Source organism: Clupea harengus, chromosome 15, assembly GCF_900700415.2.
Source record: "Clupea harengus chromosome 15, Ch_v2.0.2, whole genome shotgun sequence".
In the NCBI taxonomy this organism is placed as follows: Eukaryota; Metazoa; Chordata; class Actinopteri; order Clupeiformes; family Clupeidae; genus Clupea; species Clupea harengus.
Genome location: NC_045166.1, coordinates 18,723,312 through 18,749,029, shown reverse-complemented (window position 1 = coordinate 18,749,029; position 25,718 = coordinate 18,723,312). Strand labels below are relative to the sequence as shown.

The following is a 25,718-nucleotide window of genomic DNA, read 5'->3' as shown; positions in this document are numbered from 1 at the left end:
TTTCCTCATCTGCTAGTCTTTCCTGCGGGGTCCCACAGGGTTCTATCCTAGGTCCCATCCTGTTTTCTATTTACATGCTCCCCCTTGGTCAAAAGCACAACATCTCTTTTCATTGCTATGCAGATGACACACAGCTTTATCTCCACCTAAAACCTAACGACCGGCAAAATCTAAACAGTCTCTTGGACTGCCTTGAGGACATCAAGTGTTGGATGGCACAAAATGTCCTACAATTAAATGAGAATAAGTCTGAAGTTATATTATTCAGCCCACCTGACTCCATCAAACTGACCACCAGCAGCCTAGGCAATCTGTCTACTCTGGTGAGGCCCCAAGTAAAAAACCTTTAAATTTGACAAACAGGTCAATGCAGTAGTTAAAGCCAGCTTCTACCAACTCTGCACCATTGCCAAAATCAAGTATTTCCTGTCACCCAAAGATCTTGAGAAGGTCATCCACGTCTTCATATCCTCCCGGCTAGACTACTGCAATTCCTTGTATACAGGAATTAGCCATTCGTCCCTGTCCCGCCTACAACTAGTCCAAAACGCCGCTGCAAGGCTCCTGACCGCTACCCGGAAAAGAGACCATGCAATTAATGGAATGTGGCTACCATCAAAGGCCCCCACACACTGCGGGACACCCTATCTGTCTCTGAAAAACTTGGCCTTTTCCTCGAACATTCTGCCATCCGGGACTGGAATGTGTTGCGAAAGAAGCACCGCTGAATTCAAGTCTGTGCTAATGCCGACAGCAAAAAATGTCTCACGGTCCTGTACTCACTATTGGTAACAGCCTCCAAAGCGTGATGGCAACTCGCTTTCTTACAGGTATGTAAGATAACAGGCGGTAATTTGGGTCCCTTCCATCCAGTCTGTGTCTAAGGCGGCGACATACATAATCAAAGGCTTCTGGAGAGACTCTGAAGTTTTGCATGAACGGAGTGCGATTGAACGTAGGAACAATGGTATCCCACCAATGGCTCGTTCGTGGGTGTCTTGAAACTACAGGAGATACTCTTCGTCTGAGGTGCCATAACATCTAAAACAACGAAAGATGAAGCATAACATTGTTATTTTTGTGTCATCGTTTCTTTTAGCCTATTATTGAAACTTGAGGCCTACATTAATACAGTGTTTAGGCCAGGCTTTTAAAATAAATAAATTGCCGTAACATATGACATCTAATTAATGTTATATTTATATGGATTTCTCTGGTCATGAACTGGTATCTGCTAAATGCTACTAGGCTAACATAAACAAACAGCTGGACGCTACCTGAGAACTTTTGCTACGTTGTAACATCAGCTGAACGATTATGTAGCTTACGCACCCTTCGTCTGGAGCCCAATCTCCGCCTGTAATTTATGCTGTTCATGTTCAGTACATGACGCCAGCCTTCAAATTGAAGTTGTATCAACTTGAAAACTATGTTTAGAATCATCGAAAGCAGTACATTTATGCCCGCCATGACTTTTCCCAGGATAATGTTGCTCATGAATAACTCACAATTGTAACCATAGTAACATGTCACAACATTCCATCTACGAAACTGGAACCTGTGGAAATGCAGGCCGGTGCCAAAAGGCACAGCAACCAGCCCGGCACCGTCACAGCCTTGGTGGAAAAGAGTTTGTTTGGAGGAACATTTCCTGAAGTTGCACTAGTTCACTTTCCATATGTGCAAGCTTATCTCTCATTTCAATCATGGGAGGGTGAGTACTAATGGTCAGTTCCCTCTCCTTGCCACTTTGTTCCTCCTCTGCCAGGCTGCTAGTGCTTTAAGGGTTTGAAATTCAGATTGGAAGTTCTTTAAATTGCCTTGTACCATGATTTCCCCCGTTTTGTAGATGTTGATAGTTGTCATCACTGTATCAGGGTCCTCACTCTCTTTTAACTGTAGTTTCCATCCATTAATCCATATATTGTTAGCATACAGAGTAATGTTAGCTTAATTTAGCTAAGACTATCTGGTCATACCTTTTCTTTTTTTCTTTTTGTATTGTCCCACTTCTTCCAGGCCTGCAGTGGATTGACCTTGGTCGAAAGGCCTATGGAACTGAGGACCTGTATCGAATATTTATATGCCACTACTTCTCCAACTGGCTACTGTGGCTACTTACTTCCACTCCTTCATCGCGCTGTTCCGTTGCCCGGTGAACAAATTATCCGCCTCCCCTCTGAATTTACACACATCTGACGACGACCCTACATGGAAATAAATTATTATGAAAAACATTTTAACCACCACAAGACAACTGGCTAAGAATTTGGTGTAACAGGACCTGGGTTACTGAGCTATCGATAGCTGACAGTTATGACAGTTGGATGTCGAACATTAGCCTTGATCTTTTTAAATAGCAGATTATGTTTACAGGACATTTGTTTACAGCTACAATGCACATTTTCTATATGGTTCACTTCTTAACTAACTTGTATTTTGGAGATGAACAAATAGCTGAACTAACAGCAAGCCAGTTAACAGTTTTAGGGTGGCGACACAGGAAACACACACACACACACGCATGCCGAAGAGGTCGCAGTGAAATTTGTCCTCTGCATTTTCCCATCCTGGGCTGTCCTTCCTCCAGGGCAGCCAGGAGCAGTGGGCAGCCTTTATGGTGCCCGGGGACCAAGTCAAGTGATCATGTCCGTCTTGGTCAGGGACGGACAGGAGAGTGTTCTGTTCTTCTGCATGTTTTTCTGTTGGGGTTCTTAGTGGAGGAAACCCCTTGTGAACACGGGGAGAACATGCAAACTCCACACAGAAAGGCCCGGGAGATAGCCCACCAGTGGGATGCATGCCCCCAGTACCAACAGCACCCCATGCGGGGATCGAACCCAGGACCTTCTTGCTGTGAGGCGGCAGTGCAAACACCTGAGCCACCGTGCCACTATAACACTATAACATATATCATGGCATTATAACATAGTACAAGGTTTATTTCTCTGTAACTTAAAAAAAAAAAAAACTTACATCAGTGAAAGGAATTGCAGGACTCTGTGCTTTGCTGCCATTTAAAAAAAAAATCTTTCTCAGGTCTTGAGAGAGCAGGCGTACAGATTTATGCGTAATGGGCAGCTTCAGGGCAGCATCAATGCTGTCTGCAAAAATGATGGTCGCTCGAAAGATTTTAAGTTATCTTACTAAACAGGAAAATGTATGCTGTTCTCTGTGTTGCTGTATTGTCATTATGCATCTGTCGGTAAAGGATACGTATTTCCGCTGGGATCGGTGATCACGCCCGTTGTGTAAAATATGCGAATGTCAGCACTTTTGATTCTAGAAGAAAAGCCTGTGGTAACAGCAAGTAACGAACTAGTCAGTTGGCGAGCAACTGGATAGCTAACAAGCTAGCTAGAACTAGAGTTTAGGGGTGATGTGCTCTGAGTGCAAAAACAAGATGCAGACTACAAAATGAATTTTTACACATAATTATAAAGACTACTTATCAGTGTTATTCAGTACACCACATACCGCAGCAAATTATAAATGCATCCATTAAATGGAATTTTCACGTTTTTGTTACAGCTACATCCCCTCCGTTTCTTAGTAGCTGAATGTCCTTCAGTACCTTAGATGTAGATTCCCCTGGTTTTGTCCTTGTGTCTGCTCCTCTGGTCACCACTGTCCACTAATATATTGTTTATCTTTGTTTTTGATCATTTGTTGTACTTTTTGAGGCTGTAAAAGTTTGGCATTTCACTCTGTTTTAAATAACGTACAAATCAAGTAATCTAGGAGCTCTTGCAGAGCATGACCTCTCTCTTCTTGGAAATTATGGCCTCTCTCTCTCTATTACTATCTAGTACATTGAAAGTTGCTTTATGCCATAGAAAGTAAATGGATTCAGTATGTATCCTCCATTGTAGACTATTATGTGCTCTTGGTGATGGCTTTTACTGCTGCTGCAAGACAATCAATACAAGCATAGCCCTCCTTTTCCAGTCACACTCTCCCACTTATGCAACTGCAAGCAGGGCTGAAACCTTGGTTTAGGGGAGGAAAATACTCTCTCTTGATATTTAACCTAGCAAATCAGCTCAGTCAAAAAAAGATAATTTTAAGAAATCACATCATTTTCTCAATCTGCTTTGAGATGATTAAATCAATTACTGTATGGAACGATATCAAATTAAGCAGGATCATTTGTACCCTTCCCTTCTTATCATGGTAATAAATCCTGCGCGTCAGGCTCAGGTGGATTACAGTGCAGAAACCCTGCCAATGTGATATTCATTTTTGATTGGTCGGTCAATATAACTCACCCTGGCAAAAGTGTCCTTGTCGATAAAAGAGCTAATTGAGTTAGCAAAGCACCTCTTGTGGATTAAATGTCCACATGAATACTTGTCTTGGTGGATGGTCCCAATGAGTATTCCCAGGGTGCCAATCCATTGATAAAATACATGATACCATTGCACTGTGAATCACTTTAGGTAAAAGGGTTCATGAAATTACTAATTGATTCCTGAAATCCATTTTTGTATACTCTCCAGAGGAATAAGCTGCTGTGAAATAGCTCCATTGTAGATAACTGGGTGTGTTGTTGTGGAAAACTGGTGTCTGCATTTACCGCTTATGTGAAGTTGAGCAGGAGAAAAGCAATACTCAGCCAACACTAAATGTGCATGGACATTTGTTTGCTTTTCCTTGTTGATGTAGTTGACTTTTTTATATTTTGAAGTTCAATTGTTTTTCCTGCAGGCCAAGGAGTGCTTCACAAAATGAGATTTCTCACATCTCAGTGGGTTCTACTCCTGGTAAAGTAAAGGCTAAGTACACAATGGGAGGCCAGTGTCTAAGACAGACCCTCAAAGCATGCCGTGACATGTGTTCTGGTCAATACAAACACACCAACCTTTTTCTCATTCTACAATTCTTCCTGGGTGGGACAGAAAGCCCCATAACTCATACATCAAACATAAAGGTGACGTCTAAGAGAAAAAATGACTCTTTAGTTACAAATCACAGCTAATTGTTTATTTTGCACGGTGGGGTACAACAGAAGCAATGAGCCCAATAGGCATTGACACAGGGAAGCCTCAACTAAGCTTTCAAGGGCTGATAAAACAAGCACAGGCCTTGTTACAGCCACATTTATGATTCACATTAGCATCTATTATGTCCCCTCACACTGCCATCTAGCTGACAAGGAGCACTTCCTAAATCAAAAGAAGTTTGTGGTTCTGCAGTCCTCTCGACTCATCGTGAAACAGCCTCTCCCTGAAGAACTTCTCTTCACCACACTATACATCAGCAGCCATTTCATTTCCCCTAGCTCCCTTAATTGTCTGCCTTCCAGTGTTTTGAATAGCAATTTCCCATCATCTCCCATCCCTCTTTTAACCAAAGAAATATTGCTGAATAGTCTCATCGTACTTAATGACATATCAAAGGTTTGTATAACCCTTCAGATACCCTTGAGATGAGTGTTGGTATCAAACACATTTAGGGGGCAAAATGCATTTAGGCAGGACCGTAGTGTGGTTCTCATTAGTGAAGCATATCAGGAAGTGTGTAGGATGCAGTATGCTAATGAGGAGTAAAAGGATGATCTACATTATACATTATAAAGTGGAGTGTTCAATGTAATTACTGCAGACTGCACTGCAGCGGCTACTCCATTAAGTTACCCATTAAGTTATATGATCAGTTACACCAGGAAGGACATAAGTGAGAGGGTTTGGCAGCTATAAATCAGGTTTACAAGACAGAAATGGGTAAACCATGTTATGGAATTTGGTTACTGAAGACAAAAAAAAACTTGGTGGCTGGTAATCTTGGTAGCTTCTAAATGAGGGATAATAATAATGCATACTCATTTATTTGAATCGAGGGATGGGGTCCCATGGGACTGAATCAATTAATAACTAGCCAACCAGTGACAATAACAGCAATGGCAATAGCTAACCAACATTAGCATGTAGTCCATTAACTTTGAGTTTGGATAGCTGATTCACTCATAAAGCTTGCTTTCAAGAAACTCATAATGTCAGAGTATCTTTGGTTTTAATCCATGTATCTCACTGATAACGGTGTGCATCACATCACAGTTCCATCAGTTTAATTCACATTCCAAAACCTTTTTTGTTCCACCTGAAACAGGTGATGTTCTGCACCTGCCTTGTAAATCATAAAGTTCCTCCATAAACGTCTAGGCCTAGAGTTCCATGTGAAACATAACTGTTCCAATTACCCTAGGACAACGAAATGGGTTGGGAGACAGATGACAAAGCCAGGTCCAAAAAGTAACCCCCTTTTTCAAGTGAAGACAGTAAAGTGAGTTCCTACAAAGAGCCTGCCACATAGGGCAGTGAAAAAGTCTGTCAATGCTTCCCCTAAAGTTAGATTGATCTCCGTGGAGCCCGACCATCTCAGGCTGTGTCGCTGGTTAATGTCTGCCGTCCTTGGTGTAATGACAAAGGGGGGAAATTCCCCGGCGGGCCACCACACCAGGAGAGAGAGATGTCCCCCTCCTCCGTCACGCTGATGGCTTGTCACCACCGAGCATTAACCTTTCTCACGGCCCAAATGAGATTTGCTGCTCCTTGGGATGTTTCTCTCTCTCCTCACTCTTCCTTTCACTCTCTCTCTCTCTCTCTCTCTCTCTCTCGTTCTCTCTGTCCTTTCGTGACCTGGAACATTTTGGCTTTCATTTTACTCCCAAAGCATTGAATGATCTAAAGAAGCCATATAGGGGAAAAGGCATTAAGGTGTCAGTTCAATGCATGACATTATAGTTTATCACCTGAAGTTAAATAATGCATTTGCAAACAGCGGTGTGTGTGCGTGCGTGTGTGTTGGTCTGTGATCTTTCCTCCATTCATTTCATTTAATTAAACTTTCATTCATTTAAACAAGGCTTTTTGGCACATTCGACACATAATCATTTTAGCTGAGAAAAAGTCTCAAAATAGCCATCTCACTTACACACCTCTGGCCTTTATATTGTCAGGAAAGTAAAATTGAAAACAAGTAGTACCATGAGGAACTACCAGGAACACACGCCACAGAGGTTATTAAATTAATGTTAAAAATGACTATGCCTTTGAACCAATCTGGACAATCTAATGCTCCAGTGCCTGCTGTTAATATGCTTCACAAAACAGCTTAGTGAGTAGTTTTTTTTTCCGTTTTCAGATGAACCAGGCTTAAACCTGGAGCAGGGAGAGATGGTTCTCCTGCAATTACAGGCCAGCAGAAAAAAAAAACATGAGTCCGGTGTCTCTGCATTTTCTTATTGATTATTCATTACATTTGGTTTATTAGTGTTTAGAGAGGTTGAGTGGGTTCAATTACAAGGTAGAGAGCATGGCGTGACAAACACACTCTCGCACCCATAACTCATAGGGCTAGTTGACATAGGTTGCAGGGAATAAAGGCAATTATGAAAAAATCCTCGTTTAAATGTTTTATTGCCTCAGGCGCCGGAGTGCTTGTGGGAGTCAGGATAATTATCAGCCGTATACAACCTCGATTTATTTCTCCCTCTCTTGCTGTCAGAGAGACACTGCCATATGTGGGGTTTATGTATGACCCTCCAAGAAGCCTCTAAAGGCAAACAAACTCAATAACATCACTGTAATTCTCTAAACCAAAATGGAACACATGTTTTTGGATTGAGTGCATTCTTGATGAGCCTGCAGTATCAAACCATCATGTTAAAGTATGATGTTACCTGGTGATAACTGTCTTCTCTACCTAGAATGGGCACTTAATTTAGAGGCTCCAGTCTTTTCACATTAAAGATACTTTATTTGCCATTTGTATAAGTATGTGAGCGCATGCTTGCACAGCAGGAATTACTGAATGATGGCATACTCAGACCGTTTATTACAGAAAATATTAGCAGAAAATATGTGCCTTCCCATCCAACACCCCCCCCCCCCCCCCCCCACACACAGAAAAAAAACGCCAGAAATAGACGTAATTTCTGTTTTCGTTTAGTGCGATACTATAATTTTTCCATTCTATATGAAGAAAGAGAAAATGGCTGCTTGGGGGCAGGTGCATTAAGGAAATGAAAGCCTGCCATCTATTCAAAACAATAGATGGTGTCTGATGATGTCAGCAGAACTTCAGCTCTCTCACAGAGTAAAGACAATGCAGCTTGCCTACGTGAGTACAGGCCAACTGAGGTACATTTTGAGCAATTTCAGAGTTCCCTCAACCAATCCCATAGGTTAATGTTTCCACAACCAAAATCGCACTGACACTCGAGTTAATTAAGAAAAACTAACAACCCTCTATCATTCTCTCTCTCTCTATAGCTTTCCTTCTCCCTCTCTCTTGCTCAATACATCTGTTTACGTTTCACACTCAAACCCACAGACATATTCATTTAGTGCTGTCCATAAAAGCTGTTGTCTGTCCACTTTTGAATGGAGGCCAGTAGACCTCTCCATCTCCATGCCAAGTGGAGAGCGTTTGCCAACCTTTAATCATTCCATTCAATCCCGTAGTGCTCACTGCAGGAAGCCCTCCATCATTGTGCATGGGGCCAGGGACTGGATTCCAACTGAGATTAATGAAATAGGCATTTATATAAAACCCCTAGCAGGCAGTGATCAGGTTGTGTGCAGTGTTTGTTGCCGTTACCCAATGTTACGAGTTAACGTAGGGTTGAACTTCTTACTCTGAAGTATGCAGTGTTTGGAGTCCGTCGATGAGAGAGAAAGTGTGTTACTTTTAGAGACTAGGGAGAAAGTGTGGCCTGCTAATAGCGTAAACTCTTATATATCACATTTAAGATCCAGCGAATAAGCCTTACTTCTATCCCAAAGTATAGATTTAAAATAAAGCTTTGTTAACTTTCCGCCGAGTTAAGTTTACTTTGTGCCCTTGTATCCACCCTAACCTGCAGGCCCAGCTCCCTCACACACACACACACACACACACACAGACACACACACACTTGCAATCCAACTCACTCAACAGCCATTTCCACCTCAGTCTGCTCTGCCCCAACAACCAGTGATATCCACAAAACACACAGCCCCACTCTGGCCTGAAATTACCTCATCCCAAACTATGACGTTAGCAGAATTCTCTCAGCCTATGGTAAGTACCATAAAGCTTCTGGGACAGGGGTCGAAGTGCTGCGTCCAGGGTGGATTTAACCTACAATCCAGTTACTTGAGGACAGCCAATACCCCTCCTTCAAGACCTAAGTGTCCCGTGATCCAGCCACTTACTCAAGGGGAAAAGGCTCAAGTCCTTATCTCAACTGTGTTTAATTGGTGGAGGTTTGGTCTAATAGTACACAATATCCGTGTCCTTAAAAGTCTCAACTGAACATTTAATTTTTCATAGTTACATACTCTGTATGAAGAGAGAAGGTTCCGGAACGTTTCAGAAGAAAGAAGAACATTTGTGAAATGTCAATGAAATGTAAATTGTGTTTTACAGTCCAAAACCCCCTATCTTTAAGGCCTATTCTTACCTTGGTTAAAGGACAAAGGTCTTGCATTACCCAAAAAGATTTAACTTAGAGTCCTTTATTGTGTCCTCTGCCCCCGCCCCCCCCCCCCCACCATGGACATGTGTGGTTATTTGTTTATCTGCCTCAAAAGTGACATTCTCTGTGTACATTTGCAACCAAATGTAGGCACCCATTTTTCTTCAAGTCACTTATGATAAAATCCTGTGCTGAATGAGGGAATACAAATAGTAATTCCCTGCCCTGTCACAGGCACGTGGCCACTCTGTGGCAGGCCTCTCTAAAATGACTTGTGGACATACAGTAATGGAGGCTGCTTTTCCCCTACTTTTAATAAATATGATGTATTGCCTGTCACTGCATGAATGTTAAAGAGTGATTTTCTGAAGTTTGGTGCACTACTCACCTCCTAGATCTCTATGAAGGATTACCTTTCATCAGAGAAAATTAGGAGGAAGGAGAGAAGAGGAAAGAAGGTGCAAGGAAAGGGGTAGAAATCTCCTATTCGACTTTTTTTCTGATCCACAAGAACATTTGACCTTTCTTTTCCATTTCATGGAAGGCAGTGGGAAGAAAAATCCATGACAAGTTGTGACAAACCTTCAGGCCCTTTTGTGCACATTTCATTATGGAGCCCTGATGGCGTCTGCTGTTGTGGTCATGAATCTAACATACAGAACACTTATCACCTCAAAGCAGGGGGAAATGGTCTTAAGACATATTAGCACACATTTCTAAAAAAGTAACCTTTGAAAGAGGAGGCATGACATCGTATGTGCAGTGTTTATAATGTAAGATTGCAGTTATTGTCAATTGTCTAAATTTAAACATATGATTCCTCTCTTTTTCTTGTTTTATTTTTCGGGGACCCTGAAAATAGCAACAATCTGTCTAGATTCCAACTATAATGAATAATACACATTCAATTAAACAGCACCTGTGTCGCTTTAACAGCAAAACAGAATAGAAAATTAAATAATTATGTGGAAAACAGCTTGTGGGAAGCTCAGCATTAAACTCTCCAACTCAGCAGCTGTATGTTAAACACTCTGTCGCTTCCTCATGGCAAGGTCAAATTAGAAGCTGTCTTATTGCGGTTGCATCAGAAAATTATGTGAAAATGGCAGAAATGAAACTGGAATGTTGCAATGGAACACATTTTTCTGTCCTTCACGTGCTGTGGTTTTAGGGCAGGTGAACTGGTGAGTTGTAAAACGCATCCCTCCTGCAAGAAATTTGATATCCTATAAATTGAATGTACCATAAAGCTTATTTCGCACTAAAGTAGAATGATTTGTCACTTATAAGATGTTCTGTGCAAGGTCATATACAGTGCCTATAGCCTCAGTGGCATTCAAGTCATTTTTGAGTGAGTCAAATATGTTAAACATATAATATACAGTATAACAATAATATACATATTTTTGATTTGATGCATAGGCAGATACAATAAAGACTTATTACATTCTCTCTGTTCAAACCACGTGAATCCTGCTAAATACACATTTTCATATATGCACCGTTGGTTCGCGGTCTCAACAACCTGAAGGTCACAGGGACCATTGCCAACGTGAGCACGAATAATGACATTTTTTTGCGGTCTCCCCTCTCTTTCTAGCACCTCCACCTTAGTGACATCGGCCGAGTGACTTCAAGCAAACACTTGGCTTCTGTTCCAGAGCAGAGGGAAGTTTGAAAAGCCTTTTCCCCCACTGAGAAACGACGTCTAGTTGTTTACCCCCAGCTGCTAGACCGAATAAGCGCCAGGCTGATCTGGCATGACACAACGTCGATGTGCCCTTGACGCTACGCTAATTCACAAATCCATGAAGGGCAGGGTCTCCACTGACCCTGGCCCCTGTGGGGTTTCTGTGGGCACACATAGTGATATAACCCCCAAAGCTAACATTACAGGCTCTGTTTACCAAGCTGCACACAGGCAATAGAAATCTAGATTTATTCTGTGGACACAGTGACCCAATCATGTATATGTAAACATATTGAAGTATCCATTGACGCAAGCAGATATGCATCTAATGCTTATAGTATGGCCATTACTAATGCAAAGCTTCAGTGAGTGAAAGACAGTTATAGTCTAGTGTATAGATATGTAGACTTGTTTGTTATCAGTCAGTCAAAAACCTGTGTGACATTAGGTAGCCTAAAAAGTGAATAATTTCTTTTGAACATAACATCATCTCTTAATATGTTCAGAGACAGTATTTGTCTTAATTGAAACATACAGTAGATGTCTGTTGTTACGCAAACAAAATGCCGTTCTGTCAAGGTCTTACTTATATGAGTACTTGAACCTGTGCATAACAATGAGAGGTTTCAGTAAGTATTTGCAGGTCCACAGCAAAGACATGAGCTGAGTTAAAACTACAAATAACTGAGACGATGTACAGGGCACTGAAACACATTCTCCGTCCTGGTTAGATGGTGGCCTGTTCGTTCCGAGCAGACAGTGAGGGAAATCCATGAGTGGCAGGCCTCGCCAGAGTCTGAGACTGATATGATTAGCAGTGGCCATTTGGAAAAGTAATGGAGAAAGAGTGGAATAGGCTGGTTGGGCAGAGCTCATTTGGTGCTGAGTGGACCCATGTCCTTCATTGAGCCTTCATTATCCTCGTCAGGCCGCAGAGGAGTTATGGCCTATCCAAAGGGCTCTCTCTCTCTCTCTCTCTCTCTCTCTCTCTCTCTCTCTCTCTCTCTCTCTCTCTCTCTCTCTCTCTCTCTCTCTCTCTCTCTCTCTCTCTCTCTCTCTCTCTCTCTCTCTCTCTCTGAGAATCACTTCATAAAAAGTGCTTGATCAGCATCCCAGGATACGGCGAGTGAGGCACGCATATCATCTCTGAGCAAGAAAGACCAGTTTCCCCTCTCACTTCTGAAACCCAAGGTGACTGTTGGGAGAAAAAATTCTTCCAGTCATAAACTCCCAGGGAGGGATGGCACAGTGATGAAGATTTAAGCAGTTTTAAAACACTCAAACACTGCCTGACACAAAGCCAATAGCTGGATGGATTATCGTAGCTTTGAGGGATAAAGACATAAGAGAATATTGAACACCTCCAGAGGGGGAGTTCACCCGCCACCCCCCCACCAAAACAAAAATATTCAGTGCTAACAGCGACAGTATTGAGACTAATGAGGAGAGGCTAATATATTGGGGCCGTTTCAGGGTGATGGGAAATTAAATTTGAGCAGAGGTCGATGCAACGTGTAGTTTGGACAAAATGTGTATTTTGTCCTTTAAATTAAACTGTATGGCAAGGTAACTTTTCTGTTAAAACTTGCCTCTGAATAGTAGTTTTGTGGCATGGTGCATGTTGATGCACACTGAAATGGACTCATATGGTTATACCGGTGGCACTGTATATAGGCAACAACTGCAATCCCAAGTGATAATGTATATGTACTTCAGATCTCCTTAAACTAATGCATAAGGGAGATATGAAAGAACTGTTCTGTTGTCAAATTAAAATTTTTACATTTTCATTGTACATTGTCAGTGTTTTTGTACATTTCTTTACACGGATTTAGGGCAGGAGAAATGTAAACAAATGTAATAAAAGTTCAGATACAATATGCATTGTGTGTATAACAGTAATGAAAAGCAATGTATTTTCACCATGCTCTAACTCAGAAATACTTGCAGGAAGTCTGTTTTTTTTACAACAAAAAAAACTACTGCACTGAGCTGCACTGATGGAGCCTTCTGCTGACTGGTAATGGAAACCCAGCCATGCATACATGACATCCCCTGTCAGGAAATCAATTCAGGAAGAGGAAAGCACACAGGAACACACGGAGACACCTCAGGAGAGATGTGACTGGCAGGTCTGTATGGAAAAAAGGCAAAAGTTGCAACTCAACAGAATTTTGCAATGACCTCTATCAGATATCTGCAATGATCAATCAGAGTGACATGCGACAGCATTAGTGCAAGGTCTTACAACTTCAGAGCAGAGCACAGATTCTGACATTAAAAGCAGTAATTGAATAACAATTTATGAAACATGAGCAGGCAGACTGTGATGCCTCACAGAACAGTGATAACCCATAACAATAATGATGCAGGACAACAGCTGTAATCTCAGGCAAATTTGTTTGTTTATTCATTTACCATTTCTCTTCGTCAACCTTTCACTGGGAGCATGCCATTCCAGCATTCATTTAAAGGACACTGTGTCTGTAGGTCGGTGTCAGCGTGTGTGCGTGTGTGTGTGTGTGTGTGTGTCACAGGCTTTGCAATCACATTCCACAAGGTTTCACCACAGGAGGGGCAATTACCCTCCATGTGAGGTCATCATGACTAGCGCCATCATTACAGTGCATTGAGTGGGTTTAAGGGTGAGGCGGGGATGCTTTAGTTCATGCACCTTTCAAAGCCAAATCCAATGAAGATAATCAATTCACTCAAAACCAGAGGAGGAGCTTTTTTTTGTGAAGAGTTCGGATTGGGCTTCCCTTCCAAGACTCTGTATTTTGTTGTGTAGAACGACGTCTGATGTCTGCATTTCGTGACTCATTGCGAACACTTCCTGGCAGAAAGATAAGGTCTGTAATGGAAGGGTACAGATTGACACTCGCCTCGTTTACTGGCAGTTGGGAGGAAAATGGACACACTCCCTGAGTTTTCAATTAGGTTCCTTGGCACTCTGCCATGACCACTGTGCATTTTCCAATAAGGGTGCTGCAAAAACATCACATTCCCTCCGAACCTCAAATCAGCACAAACTGAAAATGAAAGCAGACATCTCCCGCATTCTAATAAGATGTTGCTATTGTGTTGAAAGGCTGGTAGATGAGATATTTTATTAGCCCTGAGGACAACAAAGTGCTTTCAGCGGTAAAATGTGTTTCGACCACAGCAGCTAGCCAGCGAGGAAACGAGAAAGAAAAAAAATAAACTTCATTTATTTCAGCTCATTTTTCTCAAGAGTGTTCAAATCATATTCAGCCTCAACATCCTGAAGGCTGGAAGCGTCTGTATCGTCCCCCCCACTGCTTTCACTGTTTTTGAAGGAGATCCCACCGAGGAACGGGTACAGGCTTGGAGCATACAGCTCTCGGATGTGCATGTAGGGGCTGTCCTGAGGCTTCTCGGCTTCCGCACACTGGTTGGCGTCCAAGGCCTTGTTCCTCTGGTAGTACTTGGAGAACTTGTTGAAGATGATGCTGATGGGCAGGGCGACCACGAGCAGTCCACAGATGATACAGAGTGTGGCGACCACCTTACCGGCCGTCGTAACCGGACACGTGTCGCCGTAGCCAACGGTGGTCATGGTGATGGTGGCCCACCACCAACCGACGGGGATGGTGCTAAGGTCGGAGTCGGCATCCTCCTTCTCGACCGAGTAGATGAGCACAGAAAAAATGGAGATGCCAACGGAGAGGAAGAGTATGAGGAGGCCCACCTCCTCGTAGCTGTGGCGCATGGTGGCACCAAGGGCGCGGAGCCCGACCGAATGCCGCGCAAGCTTGAGGATCCGGAAGATGCGCATCAGCCGCAGGACCTGCACCACCTTTCCGACGTTCTCCAGGTTCTCGCTCTCCTCCTCGCTGCCTTCCTCGTCAATCGTCTCAAAGGCCAGAGTTAAGTAGAACGGCAGGATAGACGCAAAGTCGATTATGTTCAGGGGTTTCGCCAGGAACTTTCGAGGGGAGGGCGCCACAACCAGACGCACAGTGTACTCGGCTGAGAAACAGATGATGCAGATCACCTCCAGGATAGCCAAGACTGGGTCCTCAATGGGCCGGTCGTTGGCATCCACACGCTGGAACTCGGGCATGCTGTGTACACACATGGCCACAATGGAGGTGAGCACCACACTCAGCGACGCCACCATGATCACCTTCGACGACAGCGAAAACCCAGGGTCCTCCAGGGTCAGCCACACGTACCTGCGCACGTCAGCGCACCAAGCGCCCTTGAACTTCTCCAGGTCTTTCTCCAAGGCCGAGAGCTCCTCAAAGGAGGAGTCAAAGCTGGGCTCCTGGTCATCACTCCTCACGTCCCACTCCCTGTCCTCGATGAACGCCTTGCGCTCCTGGAACCAGCTGCTACAGCAGGAGGCCAGGTAGAGCTCTTGGATGCCCCAGTACTCGATCTCCTGGTTGAAGGAGAACACGCACAGCTCCTCCATCACGTGGATGTGGCCTGTGAGGTAGAAATTCAGCACACAGCGGAAGATCCCAGGGTTCCGGTCAAAATAGTACTCCTTGTCGGTTGCGCTGTAGTCGTCGCACAGCTCCAAGATAGCCTCCTCCGTGTGGCAGCACAGCAGCAGCCCAAGGCGTGTTTGCGGGAAGCGCATCAGGGTGTTCTTGTCTACCTTGTGCAGCATCCCGCCCACGTTGATGTTGACCAGATCTTCCTCTCGGCCGTCGCTGTGGAGTATCTGGCCGTAAACCATGGTGGCGTTGTTGGGGGGCATTGAGATACTGGGTAATAGGACTTCACTTTCACTTATCCATCTACAGAAATGAAAGGAGGATTTAAGTGCACCAGGATCTTTCTTTTGAACAGCAACATGTCAGGGCTGTCAAATTAATTATTTTTATAAGTGCTTCCAAAGTCATCTTAGGAAAGATATTTTCAAGAAATGCAGACGCCAATGATCAATGCATTTGAATGAAAATACATAATGTGTAACTGTAGTTCTTTTAACGCCATTAATATTAATATTATTAGGTCACAGACAATAACATATGAACGGTATTCATTTCAAGGCTAGTGGAAATACACACGCGATTTTGAGATGCAAGAGCATGAGCTGTCAAAACTGGCTTTAGTAATTAAATAGGCCACCAAACACATTTACGAGGAAATACTTTTTGGAAACAGGAAATTATTTCATAACGAATTGTAAACTAACTATGACATAATCGAGCAACATTGTTTTGCAACAACTTCTTAAGCAACTACATTGCAGGGCAATAAGAATGATAGAAATTGCAGCTATCGAAGAGCGAAGGCGAAAAACACGCCCATAATAACAAAAACAGTTTAGCAAGAGTTGAAAAATAGTGTTTTAGATGCCAACTAAATGTTTACCGTATAGCTGACTTCTCATTTAATTGTGTCCATGTTCCGGAGGTCCGTGCAGATGTATTGCGGTGAAACTGTTGCAGCCATTTAGTCCACCATCAGAAAGCGTACCGCACACCGAGCCAGCATGCAGATCTGCACAGCCGAAGACCTTCCTCATGTTCTGTCCCCTCACCGGACTTTGCTTCGGGCTCAGAGTGGGCGGAACAATCACAACCAGCCCATGGTTATCTGAATAGGAAAATGTATGTAAAGAAGATTAAAAAAAAAATTCCACTCCCACAAAACACGAACACATAGCCTAAGTATATAATAACGTCTCACTTTACCTGCATAAACACATGTTTTTAATTAAAGATATGAAAACTCTCATTGGCCGATAATAACAGGAAGTTTTGCAGGCGCAATTACGCAGATATTGGAATCATCTGTGCGTGGCGTTCAGGTTTACACCAAGCAATTAAATTACGTTGGTGCTGCTGCAGTCATGAATGCCTTTAAATGGGCTCGTAGGTTATCTTAGTTTTCATCACCTCATCAGAGGCGCACGGTTTTTCTAAATATTGCAGGATGAGCCCGCTCCTTTGTTTTCAGTAAGGTTTTTTTTTAGTAGATTTATTCATGAACCTTTGTAATAATTAGTCTACCACATGTATTCTAATGTTGCCTCTTTCTTTCATGTCTTGCTGACATAATTGTACATTTTAAACTCTTTCCAGGGTGTTAATCTTGACCATAAGCACGGCTACGCAAATAGTGGCCTACCAAGGTAAGTGTTTAACTTTTTTAAAGTGCCCTTGTTTTTGCCCCACTTTCTTTAACCTGTTACCACTTTCCTCATCAAACAGATGCCGTGAGCTCTGTGTGCCTTGGAAATGTGTTGCGAGTGAGTGTGGACGGCTCAATTTTGGCGGGGAAATCTGCTCGAGTGGATGCTCTCAGTGAGTTGAGACCTAACATTGTTAAAAACCATTTGCTTGATTCTTCTTAACAGTATTACAAATATATTTTCAGATGGCAGTGATGTTATCCCAATCACCCCTTTCCTGGCTACTCAGTGTGGATACAGCATGACCTCAGATCCTTGGGGCAATACCCTGCTTTATGCTTCTCTCCAGCATTGTTATGTTCAATCCAGGGTATGGAAATGTGCCGGAAGTGGCTTTGCTTGGCAGCTGTAGAAAATTAACTTTAGTTAAAACTCTCCTTTCTCTCCTTTTGTACGTGGCTTTGGATAAAAGTGTCTGCTAAATGACTAATTGTAAATGTAAAACCCATTGAGTAAAAAATGCATTTCAAAATGTTGCTTGTCATGGTGTGGAGCTTTGATGTGATGTTTTGACCCTAATGTTAAGGGGGATGGGACGTTTGACACACATCTACAGCTCACAACATATGGAAAAGACTCGGGTAGAGTCCACACTGTGTCCCAGTCATGCAGCTACTCACAGCTGGCCTTTCGTGAAATTCTCTGCACCAACAACTATATGGAGGTCAGGTGTTTTCAGCTGGCCCTCAAGCATTAAAATGCATAATATTTCAGTGTCTCATTTCTCTAATAGAGGAAATTATGTTGACCTCTCTTTTCTAGTGTTGTGTATTAACATTGTGACTTCCTGGACTCTCCATTAGGTCTCTGTGGAGCATGGTCTTCCAACCTCTGAGCAATTGAAACGGATGACCTCCAGTGTGAAACGGATGACCTCCAGTGTAAAAGATGTCACCTCGTCTGAATCAGTCCCTGCGGTATGAAGTCAATTAATCATGCAGTTAATGTTAACATTTGTGCTTCTGTTTCATCAGTAATATTAGAACAGTACTGTGAGTCTCTTGCATGTTTGTTCTCTATAAAGGTGACCTTCAGACTCGAGAAGGTGGTGATCTACACACCTGCAGAGAAGGCTTTCACTCCAATGGAACTCCACAGGCTAGGCTATGGACTCTATACTTATCCAGTTCGCCTGCTGATAAGAAGCCCATACGACACAACAGCGACACATTCCCAAGATGTAAACCAAACATATCTCTTTCTTTTTTCTTTTTTTTTTTTTTTTGGGTCTCTCCCTACTTCTCTCCTCTGTCTGTTTGCCTTTTTTCCCCCTGACAACTTTGAAAAGCCTTCAGATGGTGACAAGTCTGTTCACTGCAACAGGTGGCTGGAGTTCCCATGGCAATTATGACGAGCTCTCTGGTCTACAAGCACCGCTGGATGGTGTCACTGGTAAAAGCAGCAGCTGCATGCCCCACTGGTGAGCCCTCAGCCATGAAGACTTCATGTAAACTGAACATTGGTTACAATAAGAGTTGCTGAAGGAGCTGCAAGTTCATGACTCGTTGCCCAACTCTGCCTCTGGAGGTGAAATTGTCCAGCAGAGTTTGATTGCAGACTTGATCTAGCACACCTGATGCCACTCAACAAGTACAGAAAATCTGTGTATCCAGTTGTGCTTGTATCCACACCTGAAAGTAGCTGTTAGGCACTCCTTTGTGACACATAAGCTGATTGCATCCTTTACATGCAGTGCCTTGCCAGTTGAAGTACAGCAGCTTCATCTCCCTGGTTTTGACCATTTACATGACCTATTTATTTGTTTTGTGGCGTTTTAATAAAGGTGGCGTGTCTTTCACTGAGGATCTGCTTATCTGGCGTCTGCCTCGACACATCACCCCACTGCTGTCCTCCTCTTCCTGTGAGACTCTTGAGGCGTACATGGGGATTGATGGTCAGCGGATGGATGAGGCCACCATGATTGCCCAGGGCTACTCTTTCTATGTCACAGACACTCACTTTGTGGTGGAGATGCCGATAGGGTCTCCTTATGGATACTACAAGGTTGGCAACAGAAGGGCACGCACGTAGTCACCAAAGGGAAGCCCAGTGTTTGGGTCATCACTGTTTAGTTGTCAAATGCACACATGGTTTTAAGAGGATCATGTTCAGCTGTGTTTAGCCTCATAGTCAAGAGTTTATTTATTTATTTTTTTATATACTTAACAGAGCCATGTCCATGAAGGGCGATACCATACTACCTACTCTATTGCGCCGATGATTGAGCTGCTGTGGAGGGAGATGGGTGGTTCAGATGAGACCAGATACAAAGTCCTCTTCCCCATCAGCACTCCACCCATCCCCAGGCCACCACATGTCCAGGACTGTGAGCCTCCACCTTTGTGTTCTGTCTGCCTGTGTGCCCACAACCGTGTATTTACATGTAATGTGCATGTCACTGAGTTATATGCACCATCATCCACTGTCATTATGTCAGACAGTGGTATGTTGGGTGTATGTATTATTATTCAGTGCAGGCTTAAGTGTACGGAAAAGGGGGGGCATTGGTTGTAATGGCATAGCACAGCAAGCTGCATAATGAATACTGTTCATTATAATTTTCATGGCTGCTCACCCAGTCTTTGATGCAAAGCTGCAATGCTTATCCTCATAAGGAGTCCCAAGAAATTCCAAATATGAAAACATTAACAGTCTCAGTCTAAAATATGAAATTGTTTATTGAACTGCATTCAAGTCACTAAATAGATGATTTTGTTTAAAAATATACATTTTTACTGATTTCTCAATTGCATATGTGCCATTTTTAGACACCGTTCCAGAGGAAGGCATGTTCAAGATTGTTTTCGGCACATTCCTGCCTGATGTGGAGCTGATTAACATCACCACTGACTCTGCCGTGATGACTCTAGCTGAAGCCACAGCCAATGGTTTTGACATCCAAGAGCATGTCTTTCCTAATGGCTCTAAAGCTTTCAGACTACAAGTGCCCTTCTCTCATCCAACAGCCGTTAAAGGGGTATGTTTCATTCTACTCTGAAACCACCACCAGATATTAATGTATCTAGCCCGAATGGGCAACACTGTAATGGATTATTCAAATGTGTTGCCACCACAGAATCCCAATGTTAAGACGATGACCTACGGACTGCACATAGTGTTTGGCTTTCTCATTCAACCTGAGCAGACCACGTTTTCTTATTCCTCTGTTTTAGAAGCTGCAGTGGATGATACTGGTAAGGTGTGTGTGTGTGTGTGTGTGTACGCTGACGAGTGAAACCATAGCCCGTTAATGAGTCTTGGTTTTTAAGTCTGTTATAAGATCCCCTGGTTATTTTGAGTTTCTGTGATTTTCTTTTTTTTTAAGCCACTACTTCTACATATTGGAAAATGTTTGGAAGTACAGGAAATGAATACTAAGACAGACTGTTTTGGTATCAAGATGTACCTGCTACATTCAACCCCATCAGTTTAAATGTTGAGGTTCAATGTCCTTTCAGAAACCCAAAGCCTTGTATTTTGTTGCCTTTACCTTGCAGATCTGGCATCTGTAACTGGCTCATGTGATCAGATGAATGTCTACATCACTGTTCAGTATGGAAGCCAAGGCCTTAACTTTGAGACGGTGGTTGGTGGCAGTCTGCTGACCGCTGAGCTGGCCCAACAGTACAGCTTCAATGAGAATGGAACCCATTTCACTTTAACAGTTCCCTTTGGGTCTCCTGATATCGCCTTTGAGGTACAGTAAATCCTGATGCAGTGAAGGGGACGGTCTTGGGGGAACATTCATTTCTTCACATTTTGGCAATTTTAGACGTGTGTTGTGTCCAGCTTTTCTTTGTTTCTAAAAACGTCAAACATGGAGAGGTAGTTGGCTGCCACACACACCGGATTTACTTTTAATCAAATTTTGACTGGCCTAAATTATATTAAACCATATACAAACGGTATCTATACCCAGAACGTACAAAGCCAACGCAAATCACACTAAAAGAAGTATCAATCAGGAAAATCTAATAAAGATACAAACCTTATCAGCACACAATGAAACTTGTACAATCCTAAAACTGGGCCTTATTAACATTCGGTCCTTAACATCAAAAGGTGCACTTATAAATGAGCTGATAACGGACAACAACATTCAAATACTTTTCCTAACTGAAACCTGGCTAAAACCAGATGAATTCCTAGCCTTAAATGAGTCCACCCCTCCAAGTCATGTTAACTGTCACATCCCCCGCAGCACAGGGCGTGGAGGTGGAGTAGCTACAATTTCCCTCGCTAACCTATGTATTTCCCCAAGACCTAAATTTAAATTTGCATCATTTGAAGTCCTCGAACTTCATCTTATGCATCCAAACTCAAAAGCCACTCAGCCGGTCACTCTTGTGACACTATATAGACCACCAGGCCCCTACACTGAATTTTTATCTGAATTTTCCGACTTCCTATCCGCCCTAGTTGTAAACTCTGATAAAATCCTCCATAGTGGGATTTTAATATCCACATGGATAATGAAAATAATAGCCTTACAATTGCATTCCAATCACTAATAGACTCTATCGGGTTCTCCCAACATGTAAACACACCAACTCACCACCATAATCACACCATTGACCTTGTATTAACACATGGCCTAGAAATTGACCGCCCTCTAGTTCTACCTCAAAATACTGCCCTTTCAGATCACCACCTAATTACATTCAACATGAAATTAGATCTCCGTCCAACAACGGAATTAACCTACTTCTACAGCCGCTGTCTAGCCGACAGGACTACAGCAGAATTAATATCAAAACTACCAGTCGCTCTTGCCACAGCTCCTACCACTGGCAAAGTAAATGACGTACGCACACCCCCACCCCATATCGACCTACTAACGGATGGCGTCATACATGCGCTCCACTCAACCCTTGACGCTGTTGCGCCACTAAAAAAGAGAATAAGAAAACTGAAAAGACTGGCCCCATGGTACACTGATCAGACTCGTGCACTTAAACAAACCACACGAAAACTAGAAAAAAAATGGTACTCCACCAAACTTGAGGTATTCCACCTGGCATGGAAGGATAGTCTTCTAAGCTATAAACGAGTACTTTCTGAGGCAAAATCGGCTTACTATTCTTCATTGATTGACAATAATAAAAACAACCCAAAGTTCCTATTTAACACCATTTCTAGGCTAACAAAAAACCACAATACAATCGAACATTCTGTTCCCATAAGCTTTAGTGGTAATGATTTCATGACCTTTTTCAATAACAAAATTCTAACAATAAGAGAACAAATTCATAGTCTCCTCCTTACACCTCTTCCAAAATGCCCTATGGCTATGGCAACACCCCCTAAACCTGGTGCTCTCCTTGAATCCTTCGCACCCATTGACCTCCCTGATCCTCTCATCTAAATCATCGACGTGCCTACTAGACCCTATCCCCACAAAACTTCTTAAACATGCACTATCGTTATTAAGTGAGACATTACTTAATGTAATGAATAATTCACTAATTTCCGGATACGTCCCCAAATCATTTAAAATAGCAGTGATCAAACCATCTCTCAAAAAACCTATCCTTGATCCTGATAATCTAGCTAACTATAGACCCATATCTAACCTCCCCTTGTCAAAAATACTTGAAAAAATAGTAGCTAGGCAACTTACTTCCTTTCTACACCAAAACAAAATCGAAGAAACCCTCCAATCTGGCTTTAGAGCCCACCACCGCACTGAAACGGCCTTAGTCAAAGTCCTGAATGACCTACTAATCGCATCCGATCATGGGTGCACCTCAATACTAGTTCTCCTAGACCTTAGTGCCGCCTTCGACACTATAGATCACCATATCCTATTACAGAGACTTGAACATCATGTTGGCATCAAAGGCTGTGCCTTATCCTGGTTTAGATCTTACCTCTCTGATCGCCATCAATTCGTTCACGTCCATGAGAAGTCATCCAATCACACTAGAGTAAGCTACGGTGTTCCCCAAGGCTCTGTCCTCGGACCACTGCTCTTTTCCCTTTACATGCTACCCTTAGGTGCTGTCATAAGGAACCATGGCATTAACTTCCACTGCTATGCTGATGACACCCAACTCTACCTATCCATGAAACCTGATGAAATTGTACATTTACCCAAGATAGAAACTTGCCTGCAAGATGTAAAATCTTGGATGGCTAACAACTTCCTGCTCCTCAATTCTGATAAAACTGAGGTTATGCTGGTAGGCCCCGATCAATTGAGAATGACACTATCTAGCCATCTATCCACACTTGATGGCATCCCAACACCCAATACTAGCATCAAAAACCTTGGTGTAACTATCAACCATGACCTCCTATTTGACTCACACATAAAACAGATCTCAAAGACATAATTTTTTCATTTACGCAATATTGCCAAAATTAGAAAAGTCCTATCCCTCCAAGATGCAGAAAAACGAATCCACGCATTTATTACTTCCCGACTAGATTACTGCAATGCTCTCCTGTCCGGATGCAGCATCAACTCAATAAAGAGCCTCCAACTTATACAGAACGCTGCTGCCCGTACACTCACCAGAACTAAAAAATATGAGCATCTCACCTGTACTTGCCTCTCTGCATTGGCTCCCTGTCAAAAGTAGAATTGATTTCAAAGTACTCCTGCTAACATACAAAGCCCTAAATGACCTGGCTCCAAACTACCTTAAGGAACTAGTTGTCCCCTACTGCCCTCTAAGACCGCTCCGTTCCCAGAGTGCAGGCCTTCTCGTAGTTCCAAGAATATCAAAAACCACAGTAGGAGGCAGAGCCTTTAGCTACCGAGCCCCCTTTCTCTGGAACAATCTCCCTGCCTCCATTCGAGATGCAGACACCCTACCGAAATTCAAATCGAGACTAAAGACATTCCTCTTCAGTACATCCTATAGCCATAAGTAATTGCGTCAACTAAGCCTAACCTTAACTAAAAATACGTAGCACATACACACGTAGGGTACACACCCGCTCTGCCCCTTATCGTCTTGGGTGGGCCTAGGGGCTGAGCAGGGGGGAGAGACAACAAGGCCAATCCCGGCATGGAGGTTGCCCTGCCCATTCTGGTGGCGCGCCTCTCATCTCTCACTCCTGTGATGCTTTTCCATAGGGCCACTTGGTGGATCCCCCACCAAGTCAACGGGAAGGTAAATACAAGGTAAATTACAAGGTAAAACAGTTCACCAAACTGTTAGGAAAGGCAAATTAGCCACAGATTAGCCAACCGAAAATTGAATTTCGCCCGAAATAGCAACCGCTAGCAGACTCAAAAAACATATGCAACTAAATACTTTACCCTATTACATAAACCAAACAAATCTAAACAGATGTAATACCCCCCCAATCAACTAAACTGGACTAAAATAAAAAAATATACTAAATAATATTCCCTTACACCTAGCCAGGCAGCCTCTCTCCCTCTCTCTTGCTCTCTCCCTCTCTCTCTCTCCCTCTCCCTCTCCTCTCATATCACATTGCTAATGCTTATAATAATACTGATAAAATGGCCATATTGCCTACTGTAAATCTACTACCCAAAGGTATCTCCTTATCTGTTTCTGAAATGTTCTCTCTCCCTTGTAGCATGTTCCAATTGCTGATGGAAGTGGAAACATTGCTCCTCACCCCCACTACTCCTCAACTACGCATATGGACAGCCAAACTCTACCCACTCACTCTGTTCTTTTTCTTTCTCTCCTAATCCAGACTATCTTCGCTATGGGACGCTGCTGTAGTCTCTCCACCCGGTCTACCCGTAGAAACCCTCGGCCAATTGCACCCACCGCCACCGCACTGCCGTACACTTACCCTACCTCATACCCTATGCTAGCATTTATATACAATATATATTATTGCCACCATCAACCTGTTTCTCTGCTCCTACTCCCCTTACCCCTGTAACAGTAAACCTTTGAGCACAGTGTATACCCACTAAACTGGTCTTGTTTGTATCATGTATTTACCACTGGATGTCTATATATATTATGTACATCTACCAAATGCAGGCTATGTACAACACCTGTTGTTTCCCTTCCCCTTCTGCCACACAACCCTCCCCCTTCCCCCCTTCCTATCTCCACCCGGCCGACCTCAAGCAGATGGGTTCCCCCTTATGTGCCGTGGTTCTGCTTAAGGTTCCTTCCTGACTAACAGGGAGTTTTTTTCTTGCCCGTGTTGCCATTGTGCTTGCACTAAGGGGGTTTTAGGCTCTGGGCTCTGTAAAGCGCCTAGAGACAATTGTATTGTTATGGCGCTATATAAATAAAATTGAATATCAATTCTTGGCCAAGAATTGCTCCCTATGAACAGCAGGTGTCTGTAGAACCGAGTCATTTGCTAAATGCTATAACTAGCTTAAAACTAGCCAAAGGTCCCTGGTACATGAAGGAGAACATGCATGTGTATGATCTGGAAGCATG

At 43.0% G+C, this 25,718-nt stretch overlaps 2 protein-coding genes across 3 annotated transcripts in view; one reads left to right on the top strand and one right to left on the bottom strand.

The window, feature by feature from the left end:
- Positions 1–13,510: 13,510 nt before the first annotated feature.
- Positions 13,511–16,860, bottom strand: LOC105908975 (potassium voltage-gated channel subfamily S member 3-like). 2 transcript variants are annotated; one of them, XM_031581746.1, is made up of 3 exons: positions 16,826–16,860; positions 16,503–16,727; positions 13,511–15,922 (listed from the first exon to the last, which is right to left on the bottom strand). In XM_031581746.1, the coding sequence occupies exon 3, from the start codon at positions 15,880–15,882 to the stop codon at positions 14,362–14,364; it is 1,521 nt and encodes a 506-aa protein (XP_031437606.1). In that variant the 5' UTR covers positions 15,883–15,922; positions 16,503–16,727; positions 16,826–16,860; the 3' UTR covers positions 13,511–14,361. The 2 variants fall into 2 exon arrangements, with proteins under 2 accessions (XP_031437606.1, XP_042565845.1); XM_042709911.1 differs by lacking the exon at positions 16,826–16,860 and having other exon boundaries at positions 16,503–16,751.
- A 125-nt stretch (positions 16,861–16,985) lies between these two features.
- LOC105908976 overlaps positions 16,986–25,718 on the top strand; it is a 47,042-nt gene continuing 38,309 nt past the window's right edge. Inside the window, exons 1-9 of the mRNA XM_031581738.1 lie at positions 16,986–17,089; positions 17,216–17,265; positions 17,345–17,437; positions 17,511–17,635; positions 17,852–17,989; positions 18,129–18,242; positions 18,350–18,505; positions 18,649–18,745; positions 19,109–19,329. Coding sequence (XP_031437598.1) covers positions 17,067–17,089; positions 17,216–17,265; positions 17,345–17,437; positions 17,511–17,635; positions 17,852–17,989; positions 18,129–18,242; positions 18,350–18,505; positions 18,649–18,745; positions 19,109–19,329 — 1,017 coding nt within the window. The 5' untranslated portion in view covers positions 16,986–17,066. The remainder of the gene's footprint in view (positions 17,090–17,215; positions 17,266–17,344; positions 17,438–17,510; positions 17,636–17,851; positions 17,990–18,128; positions 18,243–18,349; positions 18,506–18,648; positions 18,746–19,108; positions 19,330–25,718) is intronic.